The sequence below is a fragment of the Alternaria alternata genome (genome assembly GCF_001642055.1).
Source record: "Alternaria alternata strain SRC1lrK2f unplaced genomic scaffold CC77scaffold_29, whole genome shotgun sequence".
NCBI classification, from domain to species: Eukaryota; Fungi; Ascomycota; class Dothideomycetes; order Pleosporales; family Pleosporaceae; genus Alternaria; species Alternaria alternata.
In genome coordinates, this window is record NW_017306218.1 from 252,300 (window position 1) to 272,144 (window position 19,845).

Sequence of the window (19,845 nt, forward strand, 5' to 3'; positions counted from 1 at the left end):
ATCCTTTTTTCTTCTCCCTCAGTTGCATCGTCACGAGTTTGTTCTTCACTCCAGCCAAGTTGATTGAGTCAGTAGAGAAGAAGGATTCAACTATGTTTGGCTTGCTCTCAAACTTTCACTTCCGCTTTCCAGATATAAGACTCAATAGGCGCGATGCATATCCAACACATGGCAGTGCGGGGAAGCAGGAACGTGATGTCGTTCTGTGCGACTGTGACTCCCACGAGCCATGACTACCTATCGACTTGCTTACAAGCACGGGACGCCATACTATGAGTATTGTGTGCCACCATGAACCTGCGCGAAGAGTTCTTAATCTTTCGCAAATGTACCTGACCTAGACTATTAACATCTTTCCTCAACTGATCATGGCACGATAGTCATTTGCATTGTGTAGAAGAGAAGTATCGTACTCTCTATCGCAAAAGGCATGGAAAGAAGAAGGAGCAATCATGTACCGATACACTTCGGCTCCTCCTCTCTGCTCTTCAACATACCTCTACCCTTACCCCTATCCTCACAACCTCGCAGCAAGATCATACGACACAACTTACATGCCCAGACCCTACTCACACACTGAACCAAGTCGCTACAGTTCCTACTACGAAACATCGTACTCACGACCGAGTACATCCCACAGGCCTGTGCAAACCAGTACCTGGAGATACGTTAGACCCGTACAAGCACCACAGCCGGACAGAACTCCTCGAAAGAGTAGCCTCAAGAAGACGGCGAGCAGGCACGTACATTTCGACCTACCGCCTGCTCAAGGCAGTTCGAGCAGGACGATCAGGATAGCCGAGGAAGAAAGGCAGAGGGAGAGAGAACACGCAAGGGCAAAGGAAAGGGAACGGGGACGAGATCAAGAAAGAGAGAGAGAAAGCAGATACTACATACCGCCCCGATCCACCACCTTACGACAACGTTCACCCTCGGAAAGAATGCCTAGAAAGCATCACCAGTCCTACACCTCAACCTACGAGTACGATTCCCAACTCCACCACCAAGAACGATACCGCCGCACCACCTCACCTATACGCACCAGCCTACCCATATCGCACTCGACATACACATGTGTGCCACCACAACACTACCAGCAGCCCTATTTCCACTCCAAATCCCCACCACCGCCACCCCCCACCCACCCAACCGTGTACATAATAACCTACGCCACAGACCTAGTCCGCTCCGAATCCACAATAGCCAACCTCCTCTCCACCCAAGTCCCACGCCGCTCCCCCCCAATCCCGCACCTCTACACCATCGATGCGCGCCACATACGTCCTCCGCCTCCTGAGCTGTGCAGAGAATACTCTGGCATCAGTAAACGGATACAGGATGTTGTCATAGAAGATGGCGACGCGAGACGAGCGGCTCACAGGGCAGTGGAGAGGCTATTGCGGTTTGGAGAGGAGGAGAGAAGGAGCACGAGGTATGGGTCTGGTGGGGGGAGCGTGGAGGTGAGTATGAGTGTGTGTTGTCATGCAGGTACACATCGGAGTGTTGCTATTGCGGAGAGGATTGCGCAGGTTGTCAAGAGTGAGGTGAGGAGAATGGGGTGTGGAGAGGGTGTTGTGGTTATTTGTCGGCATGTTCATCGTGTCAAGGGGTGCAAGGATCCCTTTTGAGACATCTGGTTGGATTCCTTGCTTGATGTTGGGAGGATGAGGTATTGACTAGGTTGGGGAGCAAAGGGAAAGATGTTTAGTTTGAAAAGTAGTGTGTGATGCACTAGATTGCTGGAAATCGGAATCTCATATTCATTCTTCTTACATGTTATTCAGTAAAAATCAACATACTCCTCGCTTGCCATGAACCCAGTTCTAGCAGTCAAATACATCGATATGGAACTTTTATCAATATCGTAACTTCTGCCCCCTTCTTATTTTGTACACTTGAATCTTTCTCAGCTTTGCGTCTACGCAGTCTTCTTCTTTCCAATGCTGGTATCAATGCTACCCAGTACCCATGTAACAGCAAACACAGCAAACATGCCCAGTGTGATGACCACGGGCTTCCTGTATCCAGCTGTCCACGGGTAGTCGTATGTGACAATGAGATCGCGATCCCTGAACTCATCGACGAGGTTGATAGCCGTCAGCTCCAGTGTCGTACGGCCCAGGGTATCCATGAAGGTCTTGTGGAGGCTGGTCTCGTTGCGGACGATGGGGACGGTGGTGGAGAACTTGACATTGGTAGCGCCTTCAGGGAGGATAACGCGGAGGTTTAGGCGACCGTAAGAGATGCCTTCGCCGGAACGGGGACCCTCGAGGAAAGGGACTTTGAGGGCGTAGGTGTCGCCTGTAGAGAGCTTGCGCAGATACGAAGAGAGGTCTGCGTTCCAACCAACACGGAAGCTGTACTTCCAGGTTCCGAAGATGGGGTATCGCGGCTTCAACTCGAGAAGTGCTTCTTTCTTGCCTGGGCGGAACTTTGAGGTGGAGACGTTGCCAATGTCATCGGTGAAGTAGGGGTCGACGGAGCCGGGGGCGAGAGGCAGGGCCAGGCCCTTGAGGGCGAAGGTGGGTGGGTTGAGGTAGGACTGGCGTTGCCATTCTACGCGCGAGAAGTGGTTCTTGAGGCCTGCGCCTTGGTTGACGAGCCAGTAGCGCTCCTCGGCTGCCAGGTTGCCGCCCCAGTGTGAGACCTCGATGTCGCGCTCCAGCAGCGTGGCATGTGTGAGGGGCTTGGTGAACTCGTAGCGCACGCTCACAAGTTGCTGGGCACCGGCAGGCACGTTGTTGTAGAGACCGTAGGTGAAGGTGGAGCCTTGCTTCTGCGGGTCGGGCGTCTGCTCGTCGTTGAGCTCGGCGGGGAGGGTGGTGTAGTCTGGCACGTCGCTGTTGGGGAACTTGACCTTGGTTCGCTGCTTCTCGGTAAGATAGGCCGAGGGGGCGTATGCGCTGAAGTCGTACTGCAGATACTGCTTGTCTGTCTGGGCGAGCTGGGCGGGGACGGGCTTCAGAGCCGAGAGAATGGAGTAGGAGATGGTGATGGTCTGCTGGGCCTTGGGTGCGAGGGGCTCTGGCAGATGGATCTTGTAGAACTCGACGGAACTCTCCGTGTCAAAGCCCACGACGTCGACCTTGAAGATGCCCTTCTCGGCCGCCTTCTTGTCTCTTACTTCGAAGCCGCCAACCTTGGACAGCAGGCTCGACTCGAATGGCAGGTAGTATTCCGATTGCGCCTTGTCGTCAATGTTCTCGATTATGACGTTGATGGTCTCCCTCGGATACGCCTTGTCCAGGTTGGTGGTGCGGACCAGGTTTGCATTCTTGAAGACTTGCGGCGGTGTGAAGGTGGTGGGCAGCACCTGCTTGGATAGCAGCGGCTGGGAGAGGTTGAGTTCGGCGCTGGCCAAGCTCGAGAGCGCTGCTATGCAGCTGGTAAAGAGGGAGGACCTCATTGTTGGAACAGCAGTCAAGCTATCCAGTCATGTGAGGTCGGTGTTGGGGGAATTGTTGGGTCAATTGGTGGTTACGCGGCGATGTGTTGCGCGGATGTGTTGCGTCGTAGGTGTTCTCTTCGGAGTTCCCTGGCACCTCCGCGTCTTGGCATAGACAGCTTGAGCTCACCCCTCCATGTACTACTACTGACACCTTACACGCCACCATGAGACTGCTCGCACCATCAATTGGCCGGCCGCGGATACTCTCAAGCCGCTGTAGAATAGCCACCGCAGCCGGAAGGCGCCACTTGACCAACAATGGCTTCTTCCGTGTCTCGGACGAGGTGCGCGAAGCTCTCAACTCGAAGAAGCCCGTCGTCGCGCTCGAGACGACAATCTACACGCATGGTAGGTATTCACACACACACATATACATATATATATGTATATGTATACAAACACAGACAGCTGACCCATGCAGGCTTCCCCTATCCTGAAAACGTAGCCCTTGCATCCCTCCTCGAAAGCGTAGTCCGAACGAATGGCGGCATCCCAGCCACCATTGGCATCCTCGACGGCGTAGCACGTGTAGGCATGGACCCAGAGGAGCTGATCAGACTCGCCTCTTCTGCTGGCAAGGCAAACACAATGAAGCTCTCGCGACGCGACCTCGGCTATGTATGTGGCATGCGACTGACGGACAGGTCCTTCAACGGAGGCACCACCATCTCCGGCACTATGCTGCTGGCCCATCTCGCTGGCATCAAGATCTTTGGAACAGGCGGCCTCGGTGGAGTCCACCGTGGTGCAGAGTCAAGCATGGACATCTCTGCCGATTTGACCGAGCTTGGGAGGACCCCAGTCACCGTCATCTCCAGTGGCTGCAAGAGCTTCCTCGACATACCGCGAACAATCGAGTACCTTGAGACAGAAGGCGTCGGCGTAGGCACCTTCGCCGATGGACGGCAAGGAAACGTAGACTTCCCCGCTTTCTGGTCCAGAGACAGTGGAGTCAAGAGTCCCACCACCATTGCCGATGAGATTGAAGCGGCTGCCGTTATATGTAAGTCTGTGACCATGTTCCATGATATCTGCTTCTGATGCCATACAGACGCCCAACACGCACTCCAAATCTCGTCTGGTCTCCTCTTCGCCAACCCTGTCCCTACCGATTTCGCTATACCCAAGGATGAGATGGATGTCATCATTGCCGAGGCTCTAAAACAGGCCGAGGCGTCCAACATCTCTGGCAAGGACAACACGCCTTTTGTCCTTGCCAAGATCAAAGAACTCAGCAAGGGCAAGAGCATACCCGCCAACAGAGCCCTGATAGAATCCAACGTGAAGAGGGCCACTATCGTAGCACGAGAACTTGCCATCCTCGAAGCGAAACAGGAACAAGCCCAAGGGTGAGCCAGCACTCTTGTTGCTCCATCGTAGACTGGCGCTGATGTAAGTATACTAGACGGAATTCCTCTTACTTTACTCCCGTTCCATCCAATCTCTCGTCTACTCCACACGAGGAGCTGCGCAATGCAACCTCGTCGCCCTCTGAGCCTGCTTCAACTCCCACCACGTCATTCTCATATAGTACTGAGCCTCGAAAAGACCCCGATGTGGTTGTCGCAGGCGCTCTTGCAGTTGACTTTTCTTGTGATTATGCTCCGTTCAAGGCTTCTGCGGGCCAGACAGATCCACTTCCTCACACCTCGAATCCAGCAGTCATAACTCAGACACTTGGAGGTGTCGCACATAACATTGCTAAAGCCTCGCATTTGCTCGGCTCTTTCGTTCATCTGCATAGTGCTGTTGGTGACGACTTGAGTGGTCGCGCGGCGATCAACCAACTGCAGCAAGAAGGCATGTCAGTTTCCGGTATCGAAACACTCCCTGCGCCGTCTAGAACAGCGCAATATGTCGCCATCAACAACACGAACAAAGATCTTGCACTCGCCATGGCAGATATGTCGATCCTAGAGATGATCCCTAATGAAACTATCCAACAACTAGCCACCAGTATCTTCAACAACGCTTCAGCTCGACCCAAAGCCTTCGTTGCAGATGCGAACTGGTCTTCCTCCGCCCTGCACACTTGGCTCCAAGCCGCTCGTCACTCAGATACTACCACCATCTTCGAGCCAGTCTCTACAGCCAAGGCACTACGTATCTTCCCATCTACCACTCATCCATCAGTTTACCCCAAGCCTCTAGCAGACGTCATAACACCCAACACTTACGAACTCACTGCACTCCATGATTTCGCCAGCCAGGCCTCCCTGTTCGAGTCGCCCGAATGGTTCAGCGTCATCGATGCATTGGGTATCCCCAACGGTGGTTTGAGAGTCCCATTAGCCGTCACAGTGGGTGGTGACATAGTAGACCAAGGCATCCCTCAACAAGCCATCAAGCTCCTCCCCTTCTTTCCCACAATCTTAACCAAGCTTGGTCCTCAGGGTGTACTCATGACGAAACTCCTAGCCTCTGATGCAAAAGAGCTGAGGGAGGATCATGAGCGGCAGTATGTGTTGGCGAGGAACATGTCTTCTGATGGTGCAGCTACCGTTGGTGGTCTCTACGTGAGATTGTTTCCCGTGGAGAAAGTACTCGAACCACATGAGGTAGTCAGTGTAAATGGCATTGGTGATACGTTTTGCGGTGCCTTGGCATATGGCCTGAGTCGAGGAGAGACGGTACAGGATGTTGTGGGATTTGCGCAGAGGGCTGCGGGCGAGAGTTTGAAGAGCAGGGAGGCTGTTAGTCCGGAGTTGAGGGGATTGAAGATGTAAGCTATTGGGTCGTAGGTCTCTCAATTCAGGCAAGAAACCACCCCACTGCTAAATTGTGTGTGTTGTCCAAGTTAGGATTGCTGGCATATGGCCGAGCTTACATGTCAGCATGTTGTGCCGAGGCCATAGAGGCTGAGTGTATTAGGTTCATGCAGAGGCAATATCCACAAAATCTCCGACCGTGATGGCCATTCCCACTCAACATCCCCGCGATATAACCCCAGCCTAGGCTTATAGGGCCTTGGCGGCAAACGGGACGGACTTGAAGTCGGATCGGATGTGGCTTCTGTGTGTAGATCCGCCAGTATCACCCAACCGGAATCTGAGAATTACAAAGCTCCAACACGACGAATGCACTACACTTCCGTACCCGTTTGATAGACAGGAAACGGCAGTTACATGTTCCGGTGTCTTTTGTAGGCGATGGTTCCGAGGTCGTGCTAGAAAGTCTGGGCACCATGTAGCTTACCTGAACCCCTATGCGTGCAGCTCCCCACTTAACCAGATCGGGTGCATTGTATACGCAAAAACAGGGACAACATAGAACTTTCCGTGTTTCATGGCCGAGCTCAGCAGTCTTGTCTGCTTGTTGGTGAGGCACAATCGGCCCTCATAGATTGGATGCTTACTGACGCCGTTCCAGTCTGTTCCGCGATGGAGGGAAGTGAGTGTATATAAGGCATTGTATGTCAATTTAAACCTTTATGAACAACGTTCTTGCCGATCAGCATCATACATATACCAAAGACCTTGTCATAGGCTTCTCAAATACAACTTCTTGGGTTCTCGTACCTCCATCTCGAAATGCCATTCGATCAAAAGCCAGAAGGCTACCGGTGGGATATCATCACCGAGGAGGAACTCAAGTACGCTCCGACCTACTTCCAGGACGTACCGGAAACCACAACGGAGGTTGAATGTAAGCTCGGCGGTACATGGCCTAAGTGGCTTCATGGTTCTTTCTTGAGGTAAGTCACTGGATTGTATTCTATGATCGCAGCGAAACGTCGATATTGAAAAAAAAAACATAGGGTGGGCGTTGGACGCTTCACAGTCCCAACTTCAGAGGACGACTCGACGCCCAGAGTAGTTATTCAGCATCTCTTCGATGGCCTGGGCTTGCTGCACAAGTTCCGGATGGTTGACGGCCGTGTCTACTACATGAGCCGCTACACGCATAACGGAATCGTGCGACGGGCGATGAAAGATGGCTATGTTACGAACTCCTGGATGGGCCCTAATCCCAACACTCCTCTCTTCGAAGCTCAAGATCCGTGTTCGAAACTGCTCGGTGCTCGTGTAAGTCGGATCTTAGCAATCGTGAGTGAAACGATTGTAGCCTAATTGCAGCACAGCAAACCGTATATCTTCCTAACGATTTCTCGGCGCCGGATGACTTCAACATTCATGTGCAGCCACGCCGTGGTATGCACCTTCCAAAGGACAAGAATCCCAATTCAAGAGGTATCCAGGCGGAAGACCCTGCCACTCAGGAGGTAAGCAACACTTGTCAGACCTTGAATGAACCCGACCGAGCTCATGTTTAAATACAGATTCTAGTCCACACTGACTGGAATGCTATGCAAATCTGTGACGCGAAGACTCTCGAACCAAAGCGGTTGCTTACCCATGCGACCATTGATCCCGAGCTCGCTGGAGCTGGTTGCTGCGCTCACCCTGTTCATGACCGCAGGCGAGGTCAAACCTATAACTACCTGATCGACGCAGCTGGCATCATGTATGTTTTCGCGCTCGACGTTGCATCGAACCCGGCACGTCTCTTGTGGAAATCCGCTCTCCCCTGCAGACCATGCTACACGCATGCTCTCGCCATGACCGACAAGTACGTCGTGTTCGTCAGAAACGTAAGTGTTGATTCGCAAAATCTAGGATAATGAAGTTCTCTTGCTCATATGCAAACAGCCCGTCACCATGGATACCAGCGATCCAACAAAAACTATCATCGAAGCGATGAAGTGCGAGCATGACTCTCCTGTTTACTTCTACGTGTTAAACAAGGCAGATGGCAAACTGTAAGTACCTCAGTCTCAACTTACGACTTCGAACCCCCCAACTCAACCCCACCAGCGTCGCATCCTACGAAATCCCCAACTTCTACTTCTTCCATACAGCAAACGCATACGACTACGTCGACCCCAAAACCGGCCACACCAACGTCCACGTCGACATAGCTAGCTACAAAGCCGACCACTACCCCTACAACGAATACGCCATCTCCAACGTCATCAACCCGCTAAAACCATACCAAGTCGGCCGCCTCGTCCGCTACGAACTCGCTGCCGTAGACACCAAAGACCCCGCCGTCATCGCCCGCGGCACAGTCAAAGCCGCCATCCCAGACATGATGGCCGAGCTACCCCGTATCTCGAAACCCGCGTCCATGGATCCAAACTACCGCTACGTCTACGGTGTCTCCGGCAACGGCGTGTCCGCACCAGGCACCCAAGTCCCCATTGGCCGTCTCGGAAACGGCGTATCCAACGGAATCACCCACGCTTCTTTCTACGGACACCTCTTCAAGTCGGATTGGCAGACGGGCACGTTCAAGTCTTGGATTCCGCAGCATGGCGAGAGTTGTCCTACAGAGCCTATTTTTATTCAGCGCCCTGGGGCGACGGAGGAGGATGATGGGATTGTGATTACGATTACGATTAACAAGGAGGGGACACATAGTATTCTTGTGGGACTTGATGGGAGGACTTTTGAGGAGGTTGCTAGGGCGGATATGCCGCAGGTGTACTCGCTTGGTCCTCATGGATCGTTTGTTGAAGGGGACTTTGGGCTTGTTAGTACCATGGGATGATAGCGAGTGTAAGCTTGGGTAGGGTAAGGGTGCGTAGTCTTAGTAAGTAGCTGTTCCTGTCTAGTACGTAATTCAAAGTATGTTAATAACAGATTTACCGTATACAATAAGAAACTCGAACGGGTATAGGGATAACATGCCCTAGTTTACCGCCTACTTTAGCTTCTAAGAAGAAATTATAGAAAGATTAATAGTATTGTAGACTTCTAGATTCTCTATCTATGTCCAGAAAGGTCTTAACACGCTTTATTGTAGTAAGTATAAGTACTTTGCTCTAAAGAGATGTTCAATTTCTCTCTTTAAGGTAGTGGATGTGTAGTCATGTATTGTGATGTGATGTGTGCGTGTGTTTCCGTCATTGGGGTATTGATAACATATCTACGATCTAACCACAAATTGAAAAACTCGGTCTTGATCAGTCCCTCAACCAAAGCTTCATCGTCCCATAGCTAATCGGATCTTTCTGCTTCACGATAGGGTCTTTCAGCAGTTTGGTAGCCTACCATACGTTGTAGCAACAACCCCGCATTTGCGCAGGATCCTTTAAACGTGAAAACCCCGTTTCCCTTGACCTCACTTGACCTCCACTCGCCCTCATTCTCTTGTGTTACACTACACGGAAATTCTTTCAGACTTCCACACCTTAATACTAGTAACCATGTCCGTTATCGTCCCTCAGACGTCTTATGCAGGCGGCATAGACGACGAGTTAGCTGCTCTTGCGCTGCAGTTAGAGGAGCTTGGTGTTTACTCGGAGGCTAAGAAAGGAAAGCATCCTATTGATCAGCCACCAGACATGGACGTTGCCTACAGCAAATTTCAGATTGAATTGCAAGCTTATGAGGACTTTCTTGCGGACCAGAAGCTTGCCCAGAGCATTGGTGCGGCTGTGCACTCCGATAGCGTCGTGATTGAGGATCTCACTTCCCAAGACGTTCAGGCTCACGAGGACCGTCGTTTCGCTTTGGAGCTGAGCAACAACGACCCTGAGATTGAGGCCCCGCCCTCGTCCGTGCACGACCATCTTCAAGGTGAAGTCCACGACTGGATGTCCACAGTGTCTGGTAATATCGCTGCTGCTTCGGTCGTCGAATTCTCAGATGACGAGACCGAAGCTGGACCGGCTATGTCCTACGTGGAGCGCCAGGCCGATACCATCAAGAAACTCTCTACAGAGTTCAAATGTTGTACTTGTTACGACCGATTCCCTCGTGCCTCTATGGTAACAGCAAAATGTGGCGACCGCTACTGTATTGATTGCATGAAGGGTCTGTTCATGCGGTCGACAAAAGATGAGAGCCTTTACCCCCCCAGATGTTGCAAGCAAAAGATTCCGCTTGATCTGATTGCAAGGCACATGGAGCCAAACGAACTGGCCACCTTCGAACTGGCGATTATGGAATATGCCACCCAAAAGAAGACGTACTGCAGCAACCCCGACTGTGCCACCTTTATCGTCCCGGATCGTATCGAACCTGGTACGAATCGAGCAGTGTGTCCGAAATGCAGTGCAGAAACTTGTGCAATCTGCAACCACGAGTTCCATGCAGGGTCTGACTGCCCAGATGATCCCTTGCTACGACAGACGCGAGAATTGGCTCGCGAGATGGGCTGGCAAACCTGCAATGCCTGCCATCGAGAAGTAGACTTGCGTAGCGGCTGCAATCACATTACGTAAGTCCACGTCGCTTCGCAGGTGTGAATAATATTAATCCGTCGCAGATGTCGATGTGGCGCTGAGTTCTGTTATATCTGTGGTGTTCGTTGGAAGGAGTGTACTTGCGCCACCGCAGATCTTCATCGCATTGAAGAGCGCGCCGAAGAGATCGTGGACCGAGACGCCCCGAACTTACTTCCCCAAGAAAGGCGCCAGCGTGTTGACAGAGTCTTCGCCGAGTTACAAGACAGGCATGAATGCGAGCATTCTCGGCGCTTTGAGCGCGTCTTTTATGGAGCGCCCAGAAGAGGCTTCCGATGCGAGATGTGTGACGCGCGCCATCATAAGTACATCCTGCGATGTCGCTATTGCTATGTCGATGTCTGCGAAGATTGTCGTCGCAACCGCATCTGATAATGGGTTTGACTCGTCGGAGGCCGTTTCTGTCAGATGTCACTTCGCTCTCTACGCTGACATTTCCGCTCCTTCGATGTTGACTTCCATATGAAGCCTCGCTCCATAGGTTATGACGGAAATCCAATATTTTGTTCGTCGAGTTCCATATTGCACGTTGTTCGCGATCTCGTATCTGCTATGAGTAAACAAGCAATCGTAACCGGGTGATACGCTCCTTCAGTATGTATGGTGATGACCCTAATAATGGCAGTGTAGAAGATATGAGTTGCGCAGACTGTAAGCCAGACTCAGGCGCGATGCGGCGCGTTCCAGCTGCTTAAGCTTCAAATACCGCCCATAAATCAAAATCGCTGGTTGTATGACTATGGTTAAGTTAGTGCTCTGCTGACTGGTGACAATGTAGCTGGTACGGACGTTGTTGATTCATTTAGGTGCGCGTGAAGGACACGGTGCTGGAAGTGACATCACTGACTGAGCTGGTGTTCCAAAAGTGGCTTAGCGTAAGGGTCTGTCATCATGTGGGTCATCGTGTTCACGCGTCTTACCTTTTTCCTGACGCGACGATTGATTCGCATACGAAGCGGGACGATGTTAGAGAGCCTCTTGGACTCTCGTATTCCAGCATGTCATTTATGCGACGCGGCGCTGTGCGGCCAATCACCAGGCGGGCGCAAGCTGAACCCCTCATCACCACCGTGTGCCTTCTTTTGCACAATAAATGCTGCTTGACTGGACCTGAACAATACCTCGTAATTACGTTGCTTGATCTATATCACTTCATACATTCCCCTAGCAGTTCACTGGTCTATAATCAGAAAGAGTATAAGCGCCATCATCGAGCTTGCGCGTCAGCATTTTCAAGTGCCCACCTGTCCCATATTCCCTACGCGTTCTAGTAGACAATGCCGACTAAAACACCCTTCGTTCGAGTATACGACCCATCAACTGATTACCAGAATGGTCTTCACGTAGTATGTGTTATGTTGTCATCTCCTAGACGACGATCATCCTGACAGAAACTATAGTTCCTGACAACCATCGACCCTGGCCTTGACTGGGAACCAGCGCGAACTGTAGGCTCACACCTCTGGTACAAAGTCTACGCGGATGTGACCCCAGAAACATGTCACGTACTAGACGACGGTGACGGACGCGTGGTGGGTTACTGTATCGGCGCAGTGGATACAACGTCTTTCGCGCAGCGCTGGCGCGACGTGTTCACTCCGACTATAGACCCAAAACTCGTACCACACCCAAACATTCAGACTGGAGATCCACAGATGGAGAGACAGGATGTCAAGCATTTCCGAAAGGCCGTGTATGAGGCGGACTGCAGCATGCTGCAACCATGGCCACAGATGTTGGAACGATACCCAGCGCATTTACATATCGATATTTTGCCAGAGTATCAGAGAAAAGGATGGGGATCAGCTCTCATAACCAGCTTTTTGGACACTGCGAAGAGCTCAGGTGCTGTGGGAGTACATCTTGACATGGTGCAGTCGAATACGAGTGCAAGAGCTTTTTACGAGAAAGTTGGTTTTCAGATATGTCCACAAGTTCTGGATGACGGTGCGAGTGGTCAGCCTGGTGTCAACGGCATCGTGGTCACACTTGTGATGAGTCTCTGACCCTATCAAGTTTTATCCGAGATACTGCCTTTATCTTATGCTTGACAACCGGTTCGGGTCATCCTCATGACGTCGCGATATCTGAGTCGGCCTACAGCTGCTCGGGACGTGGCGGTAGGGTTGCTATTGTTATGAACGACTCAGTGTTTACGTGGCAGATCTTGCGCTTCTCGCTTGTTGCTGACCACCAGAGCACCTCGAAATACACGCGATGAATCTGTATCGCATGAAATATCGTTTCTCTACTCTTACATAGTACGATCATCGTTCCTGACCAAGATATCCGACACGTTGGAAGCTACGTCAACAACCGTCATGGCTCATGTTGAGACAGTCAAGCATCGTTGTTAGTATGGTACATGTACAAATGCCAACGATGACTGTCATCAGCCGTTCCAATGAAACTTAATTACCTGGATACATAAAGCTCCTCTCTTTCCTTTACTATGTCGGCCAGATACCGACAGTCACAGAGTTATAAAAATAGGTCGTCGTCTACGCCATGCCACATTCAATCCATCACGAGTTCTACGAACCCAGCGTCCCCGAAAACGCTCCAAGTATACAGGAGAGCTCGTCCGGATCCAACTGGTTGAATAGAATTCGCAAAGGTAAAGGCCATCGATCATCGCATACCTTCATTGCCTTGAATCCGCAGGACCCATATGAGCTTGGTGGTACACCCGTTGAGGAGCATCAAAATGCCAAGTCGGCTCAACAGGAAATATCAGAGCCTTATCAAATGATCTCAGAGGCCACGGTGGGTCTAATAGCTGCTCTCCAGAAGTTCAACTACGCCAACTTGACCTGCCGCCAGACCGATATCTGGCCGGGAGAGCAGGGCGTTCAATTGGTAACAGCAGCTCAGCAGGCTCTAGGAAAGTTTCCACCTACCACAAAACCAGACCCTCTCTCTTACGACGGGTTCCTTCAGCTACTCAACGATGAAGGACTAATGTGGCTTCTGGGGTATGTAGACCAACTAGACAGTATGGCTGATTTTTCCGTGGCACCCACCGCCGACCCCAACAAGAAACGATGCAAAGTCGGGCGACCAATTGGTAAGATCTTGAAACAAGCTCAAAATGATGATTTGGTGAAGAGGCTGTGCTGTTTGCACAAGGATGAAGAAGGCTTTCACATACAGGTCGAGCTCCATCATCGAGACCCTTGGACGTGCTGGCCGCCCAATGTGGACCAGGATGTGGAGGTGAATGTAGTGTGAGATACGGTATGCGCGCCATTTCTTGTTCCATGGGAGTATGTAGTGTGGGCATCTCCTGAGTAACTAATATGCCTCAGTTGCTGGGATCATTGTTGTATGATCATCTCGTCGTGATGTCGCTACTATATGCGTGGAAATTTATGGAGATGACAAAGAGATGTCTTCTTCGACTTTTATGCTACGGAAACAGCTGGGTCTTGAACATAGCTGGAAGAACAAAAGCGCTAAATGTGTCATCTCAAGACAAAGTGTCTCAATCCCAAAAGTCAGGATAACTCAACAACACCCGCGGCGCCTGAACAGGACACAAGCACGGATCTCCAATCATCCTCCCCATCAAGTAATCTCTCATCTAGCCAGTCCCTTTGGTCCTGCCCACTCACCCTTGACGTGATACTTTCCATACACCCACGGGAAAAAGTCCTTCTTTAACCAATAGAAAGCCTTCCTCGGAACGCCCTGGTCAATACCTAGTAAACTGTTGAAGGTCTCCTTGGGCACACCACCATACTTGAACTCAGCAAGCATAACTTCCTTCTGCCCAGTAAGCAACGGGCAAGATGTGTAACCATCATAGCTGGCTTCCAGCGGCTTGTCGGCCATCGCAGAAAGCAAGTTAGACACCAAGACCGGCGCTTCGGCGGTGATAGCAGCAACGGTCTTGGAAGTAGGCAAAGAGGATGCGTCGCCGATGGACCAGACGTTGGGGTACTTGGTATGTTGAGTGGTAGAGTCAGAAACGGAGACGTAGCCTGCCTCGTTGGCCAAGGGGCTGGATTTGACAAAAGACCAAGGCACATTCTTGGGTGCGACGTGGAGGAAGTCGAAGTGCTTCTTGATGGGTTCAGAGTTTGCAACGTTGAATGTTGCTGTGTTTCCGGAGATGGAGGCTAGGTCGTGTTGGAAGAGGCCGTCCACGCCGCGCTCTACGCGGAGTTTTTCCAAAGCTGCTGCGCTGGAGGGGATTAGTATGTATCTTCCACATTACATGTGGGTAGGAAACCTACTATTTTGGCACACCGAACATGGAAGGTAGACCGGTAGCAAAGCTAATGTTGATATCCGACGGGTAGAGTCCAGCATTCTTCCAGTAGTCCAACGCAAGCCACATGATCTTCTGCGGCGCTCCAGCACACTTTACCACACCAGCTGGTTGAGTAAAGACTGCATCACCCTTCTTGAATTTCTTTACATTCTCATACGCCTTGTCGCAATACTCGTAGTCGTAGATAGTGCTCACCATGGCATCCTTCTCGTTCAACGCCTCTTTCAAGCCCTTCACACTACCATAGTCGAGCGTAATACCAGGCACAACGACCAACTGTTCGTATGCAATCTTCTCTCCGGTACCGGTGGTAATGTAGTTTTCCTCGGGTGCGAAGCTTCCCACAGAGGTATTGTAAAACTTGAATTTAGGGTCTATGAGATCCTTCAACGGACGGCGTAGGTCTTCCTTCTTCTTCAAACCACCTCCGACGAGCGTCCATCCAGGCTGGTAATGGTGCCATTGCGCAGGATCGACAATAGCAATGTCGTCTTGTGAGAAGTTTCCTTTTCGGAGCAGTTGATGTGAGAGAGATATGCCTGCCGAGCCGCCACCAATAACGACGATTTTGTGGTTGCGTGTTGCAGTTTGCACTGGTGATACTGTAGCAAGACTGCGAACAGAATGTTGGAATGCTGGTCGCGTGATCTTGGAATATGTGGCCGCCATCTGTGGTCCGCGGTTTCGAGCTAGTGCGGACATGGTATCAACTTTCGGCGACAGTCCGCGATGGCTAAGAAAGTAAAGGAAAAGTGGATGTAGAGACAGACAGAGGGCCGACACAGTGAAGCGTGTGGTGTCTCCGATACCCCCGACTAAACATTTTATGCCATGTGGGTCGCAGACTAGTGACTGATGAACGGCCAATGAGCGAGGTGAAGATGTTACTAGCGCGATCACGACATCGTCCAAAGAGTAAGTCAGCAGCCACAGCACAACATCTCGGATGGAACGGGCAGCAACATCTTATGTACACAGCTTTGCATTAAATCATTTGAATCATGAAACTATATAACAGACATCCTAGCCCATCAGAATTTTACAAGCGCGACAAACCAGCAATCTCCCTTGGAGCGTGGTAGTTGGGGACCTTCATGTCCAACGCGCTGCCGCTGTAGCCCAAGTCCTCACCCGTAAGCACTGCACACTTCTCTCCAATGAGAAGTGCAGTCGAGTATGTGTTGCAACCGACGTTGTCGGGGCAGATGGACAGATCGGCAACCTTGAGACCCTTGACGCCGTGGACGTTAAGGCGCTCGTCGAGGACACCATGCTTGACGATGGAGTTGCCGTTCTTGGGAGCCATGGAACAAGTACCGAGAGAGTGCCAGGTAGTTTCAACGTGGCCTATGGTACGTTAGTAAGTGAATGAAAAATCATCGAAAGGTAAAACATACGCTTGGTCCAGTCCTCGATGTGCTTGATATCCTCGTTCGAGTAAGGGAGATCATCCATAACCTCCTGGCAGTTCGAGCTCAAGAAGTTGGGCTCGGGAGCGCGGCCCTTCTTGACAGGAGAAGTCCAGGATCCGTGCTGAATGCCAGCTGTGATGTTACCGGGAAGGGCGTACTGGTTAGTGGTGGTAAGATCGAGGTCGTTGGCACGTGCGGGACTGTCGTAGGCGTAGAAGGGGTGCATAGCCTGCACTTCACCGGCGTAAGCGTCCATGCGGCGGGCAGTCTCACGAGACTTGATGTAACCCCAGACCATAGGAGCCATGTCGCGCTTGTCGTTCATGAAACCGGCGTCAAAGTCGGGCGCCTCGTATGGGTTGGGCGAGACAATGTGCGTGGAACCACGCGAGAATGGGTACTCGAGGAAGTGGAACATGGTAAAGAACTTGCCTGGTGGCATAACCATGTGGTCACCAAACCAACCAGCAATGACTGAGTAGTGCATAACTGGCTTGTCGGGCTTGTTCTTGAAGTAGGAGTCCCAGCCGGAGCGGAACTCCTTGCAAGGCCAGCTGTCCATCATGTTGAGTTCTTCCTCAGTGGGTCGGATCTTGACACCAGCCTCGATACCGTTGGTGGCGAGTGGACCAGTGCCGTTGATGTTCCATTGGTTGAAGACCTGCTCCTGAACCTTGGGGTCACCACGAACGAAGTCGTCGAACGACTCAACGTGAGGCTTCGCGCGGTAGGTGGCAAACGTCAAGTAATGATCCTGGAAATTGAGACCAACACCAGGAAGATCGACAAGAGGCTTGACGCCGGCCTTGCGGAGCTTCTCTGGGTCACCGATACCAGAGCGCTGAAGGATGAGAGGAGAGCTGAGAGTACCACCAGAAACGATGATCTGCTTGCGGGCCTTGATAGTCCTGGACATTTGTTGCTCAGGGTGGAGAGGCTTAGTTGGGACAACCTTGACGCCAACAGCGCGGTCACCCTCCAGAATGACCTTCTCAACTTTGTTGCTGGTGAGTAGGTGCAAGTTCTGGTGAACGGCGCGGGTGCTGTGAATGTAGCCGTGAGCCGAGTCAGATCGACGTCCAGTATCGCGGTTGATCCACTTGAGCCAGTGCTCGGCACCGTGACCAGTGGTCAAGTCCTGGAGATCGTCGGTGGTCGGGATGCCCTGAGATTCGGTGGCACGGAGGAAGTCCTCCTTGATCGGGTAGGTGTAGTTACCGAAGGAAACCTTGATGGGTCCCTCGAATCCGTGAATGTCGCGGTTGTTGCAGGCGCGCTGGTAGGTCTCGTGCTTCTTCATCAAGGGAATGAGCTCCTTAGTGGTCCATCCCTTGGCTTGGAAGTCGTCGTAGTCGGAAGCTGACGCACGGGTGTACATCTAAAGCACAGTCAGTATTATTCATCTGTAACTCTAGCTAGAGCAAATTACCATGAAGTTGATGGAAGATCCACCTCCGAGGATGTGCGCAACAGGCACAACAGCTCGGCGACCATCGAGCCACTCCGAGGGACGAGAGTAGTAGAAGGTGGCAGTCTTGCTGTCCAACTTCATGTTCCTCGGGTAGATACCGGGACGGAAAACCCATGGGTTGTTGAGGTTGTTCTCTCCGGCCTCAATCAAGAGGACCTGGAGGTTGTGGTCGAGATTGGCGAGACGTCCAGCCACAACACAACCACACGAACCACCTCCACACACGATGATGTCGACCTCATCTGGGATCGTCATCTTGAATTGTTGTTGTGAGATAAAGATATGATTGGAACGGTGCTGTGTTGTTGTTGATTCGTTGACCGCAGGAGAGCAAGTCAACTGGGCATGATGCTCTTCTCAGTTGGAGACACGACATCTATTTAAACTGTTCAGACCCCGCATCTCCAGGATCTTCGGCTTCAAGGAGGGGACCGCCATCCAGGCTGTGGCACTATGCGCTTTCCATCAGCCGTCAATTCCGGTAGCAGCACAATGCATGCATAGAGGAGGGGACATGTACCATTTGGCCAGCCTTTCGAGCTAAAAAGGCTTAGGTGCTGGCTAAGACCCTACATCATAAGACCGCAAGGGTCGCCGTCAGAGCCATTCGACGCAGAGCATCATGTTAGACTTGCGGATCCGCAAGGTAGGTTGCGTCTCTGCCGGACTTCCACAGGGTAGGTTCGCACGTGGTGATTGGTCTACGTACTCGCGCAAGGGTACCTACCGTCCCGACGGGACTGGATAAAGGCCGGACTGGGGTAGACGCTGCGGTTGTCGCATGTTTGCTAGTTGGGTGCGGAGAAACCTCACGTCCAGTAAGGAAACATGCTCGGTTGCGTATGCAGGCCCACTCACGGGGGTGAGCATTGCGGACCCGAAGCTCAGAGACCGGTATAGCGTCCTCAGGCGTTGAGCTCCAGCGTATCACGCATTGACAGAAAAGAACGAGGCGTTTGACGTGAGTTGTCAGCGAATGAGAAGCAATCGGAATGGAAGCCAGTGTCGAAGAGATGTATAGAGAAATCATTGAACGCTATGCCTTGACGCATACTGCTCAGTTGCGAGACAGATCCAAGCACTCTATGCCGTGCTTGCCAGAGCTCAAAGTACCTTCAAGGATGATAGCTGTGGCAGCCCATGTAGCTGCGGCAAGCTGTACTAGTTGCGTTTCTCTGCGGGGGTTGTGCGGCGCTGACGTCCTGCCTATAGCACGTCTCTCGTGGAAGAATGCGGATGTGGGGTGCAGTAGTCGCTGTGCCTCACATTGAGAGGAGGTCAGAACTTGGCATTGAGGCTAGTGGCAGCAAGTGCGGGGTTAGCTCCGCCTCGAACCACGGAAGAACGGTAGACCAGTCGTTACAACGGTCAAGCGCGGGATTGGAATGGCTCCCTGCTAAACACTTCCTGTTAGTTGAAATAGACTATATCGACAGTGAGGTGGCTGCGAGCCGCAAACTAAAAGGGACCCTCAATACCACCACGATGTTACCTTATTCCCGAGGATCACTAAATTCAGTAAACTGTAAAGCTCAGCGATCGCACTCCAGATCGGAAAATGAACAGCGAGATGAACGTGTACTACTGAATCATACTCAGCAGTAGCTTCATTAGGAAAGCTCAGACATTTGGCGGTCTTAGGACTCGTCCAGATCAGCAGACTACTGCGCAGGTTCCTTTTGAGGCTGTACGAGGCTGCGCGCGACGCGCCACCGTGTGACTGACTCGTCATGAATGCATGAGCTGGAGCTTGTGTGGAGGTTCCCATGGAAGACATTGACCGGGTAGTTTCCGCTTTCCTAAAGCGACGTTTTGCATGCCAAAGGAGAGGCTCATGCCCACGTTGCACTCTTGTCGTGCTTGGCTTCGGGGGAAAAGCCCGCCAGTCAGCGTCAGCTTCGCCCTGGCGGATCCGCGCGGTCCTTCTTCGAAGTTACCCAATCTCCGGCCCTCTCTCGATCCGTCAGTTGACTTTGCATCGGATATCGT

At 51.8% G+C, this 19,845-nt stretch overlaps 8 protein-coding genes across 8 annotated transcripts; 5 read left to right on the top strand and 3 right to left on the bottom strand.

The window, feature by feature from the left end:
* The first annotated feature begins 257 nt into the window (after positions 1–257).
* On the top strand, positions 258–1,773 carry CC77DRAFT_501075 (hypothetical protein). The gene has a single exon (XM_018531934.1). The coding sequence runs from the start codon at positions 453–455 to the stop codon at positions 1,626–1,628; it is 1,176 nt and encodes a 391-aa protein (XP_018380296.1). The 5' UTR covers positions 258–452; the 3' UTR covers positions 1,629–1,773.
* Positions 1,661–3,509, bottom strand: CC77DRAFT_1025493 (oligosaccharyltransferase alpha subunit). Its single transcript, XM_018526074.1, has one exon. The coding sequence runs from the start codon at positions 3,404–3,406 to the stop codon at positions 1,919–1,921; it is 1,488 nt and encodes a 495-aa protein (XP_018380297.1). The 5' UTR covers positions 3,407–3,509; the 3' UTR covers positions 1,661–1,918.
* Positions 3,510–3,583: 74 nt separating this feature from the next.
* Positions 3,584–6,174, top strand: CC77DRAFT_1000577 (hypothetical protein; the record flags this gene model as incomplete). The annotated part of the gene is made up of 4 exons (XM_018523125.1): positions 3,584–3,796; positions 3,870–4,451; positions 4,500–4,797; positions 4,854–6,174. The coding sequence occupies exons 1-4, from the start codon at positions 3,613–3,615 to the stop codon at positions 6,172–6,174; spliced, it is 2,385 nt and encodes a 794-aa protein (XP_018380298.1). The 5' UTR covers positions 3,584–3,612.
* An 804-nt stretch (positions 6,175–6,978) lies between these two features.
* Positions 6,979–9,023, top strand: CC77DRAFT_1044489 (hypothetical protein; the record flags this gene model as incomplete). The annotated part of the gene is made up of 6 exons (XM_018527356.1): positions 6,979–7,142; positions 7,206–7,473; positions 7,530–7,670; positions 7,728–8,039; positions 8,098–8,207; positions 8,263–9,023. The coding sequence occupies 6 exons, from the start codon at positions 6,979–6,981 to the stop codon at positions 8,996–8,998; spliced, it is 1,731 nt and encodes a 576-aa protein (XP_018380299.1). The 3' UTR covers positions 8,999–9,023.
* Positions 9,024–9,962: 939 nt separating this feature from the next.
* Positions 9,963–11,066, top strand: CC77DRAFT_899817 (ariadne RING finger; the record flags this gene model as incomplete). The annotated part of the gene is made up of 2 exons (XM_018533565.1): positions 9,963–10,672; positions 10,721–11,066. Coding segments are annotated over 2 exons (1,056 nt in total), but the record flags the coding sequence as incomplete, so codon positions are not given.
* Positions 11,067–11,888: 822 nt separating this feature from the next.
* Positions 11,889–12,749, top strand: CC77DRAFT_501324 (hypothetical protein). The gene is made up of 2 exons (XM_018531935.1): positions 11,889–12,043; positions 12,098–12,749. Exons 1-2 carry the CDS (start codon positions 11,975–11,977, stop codon positions 12,701–12,703), a joined length of 675 nt encoding a protein of 224 aa, XP_018380301.1. The 5' UTR covers positions 11,889–11,974; the 3' UTR covers positions 12,704–12,749.
* Positions 12,750–13,998: 1,249 nt separating this feature from the next.
* Positions 13,999–15,898, bottom strand: CC77DRAFT_1099663 (Sulfide:quinone oxidoreductase mitochondrial precursor). Its single transcript, XM_018530018.1, has 2 exons — positions 14,936–15,898; positions 13,999–14,883 (listed from the first exon to the last, which is right to left on the bottom strand). The coding sequence occupies exons 1-2, from the start codon at positions 15,673–15,675 to the stop codon at positions 14,277–14,279; spliced, it is 1,347 nt and encodes a 448-aa protein (XP_018380302.1). The 5' UTR covers positions 15,676–15,898; the 3' UTR covers positions 13,999–14,276.
* A 114-nt stretch (positions 15,899–16,012) lies between these two features.
* CC77DRAFT_947839 (alcohol oxidase p68) lies at positions 16,013–18,111 on the bottom strand (the record flags this gene model as incomplete). The annotated part of the gene is made up of 3 exons (XM_018535167.1): positions 16,013–16,320; positions 16,371–17,763; positions 17,815–18,111. The coding sequence occupies 3 exons, from the start codon at positions 18,109–18,111 to the stop codon at positions 16,013–16,015; spliced, it is 1,998 nt and encodes a 665-aa protein (XP_018380303.1).
* Positions 18,112–19,845: the final 1,734 nt, after the last annotated feature.

Bases quoted from the DNA above. Each gene is read 5' to 3' on its own strand.
- CC77DRAFT_1099663 (XM_018530018.1), bottom strand. From the start codon at position 15,675: ATGTCCGCACTAGCTCGAAACCGCGGACCACAGATGGCGGCCACATAT. The intron at 14,884-14,935 runs GTAGGTTTCCTA...AATCCCCTCCAG, and splicing joins ATGTTCGGTGTGCCAAAATA to CGCAGCAGCTTTGGAAAAAC.
- CC77DRAFT_501324 (XM_018531935.1), top strand. From the start codon at position 11,975: ATGCCGACTAAAACACCCTTCGTTCGAGTATACGACCCATCAACTGAT. The intron at 12,044-12,097 runs GTATGTGTTATG...CAGAAACTATAG, and splicing joins ACCAGAATGGTCTTCACGTA to TTCCTGACAACCATCGACCC.
- CC77DRAFT_1025493 (XM_018526074.1), bottom strand. From the start codon at position 3,406: ATGAGGTCCTCCCTCTTTACCAGCTGCATAGCAGCGCTCTCGAGCTTG.
- CC77DRAFT_501075 (XM_018531934.1), top strand. From the start codon at position 453: ATGTACCGATACACTTCGGCTCCTCCTCTCTGCTCTTCAACATACCTC.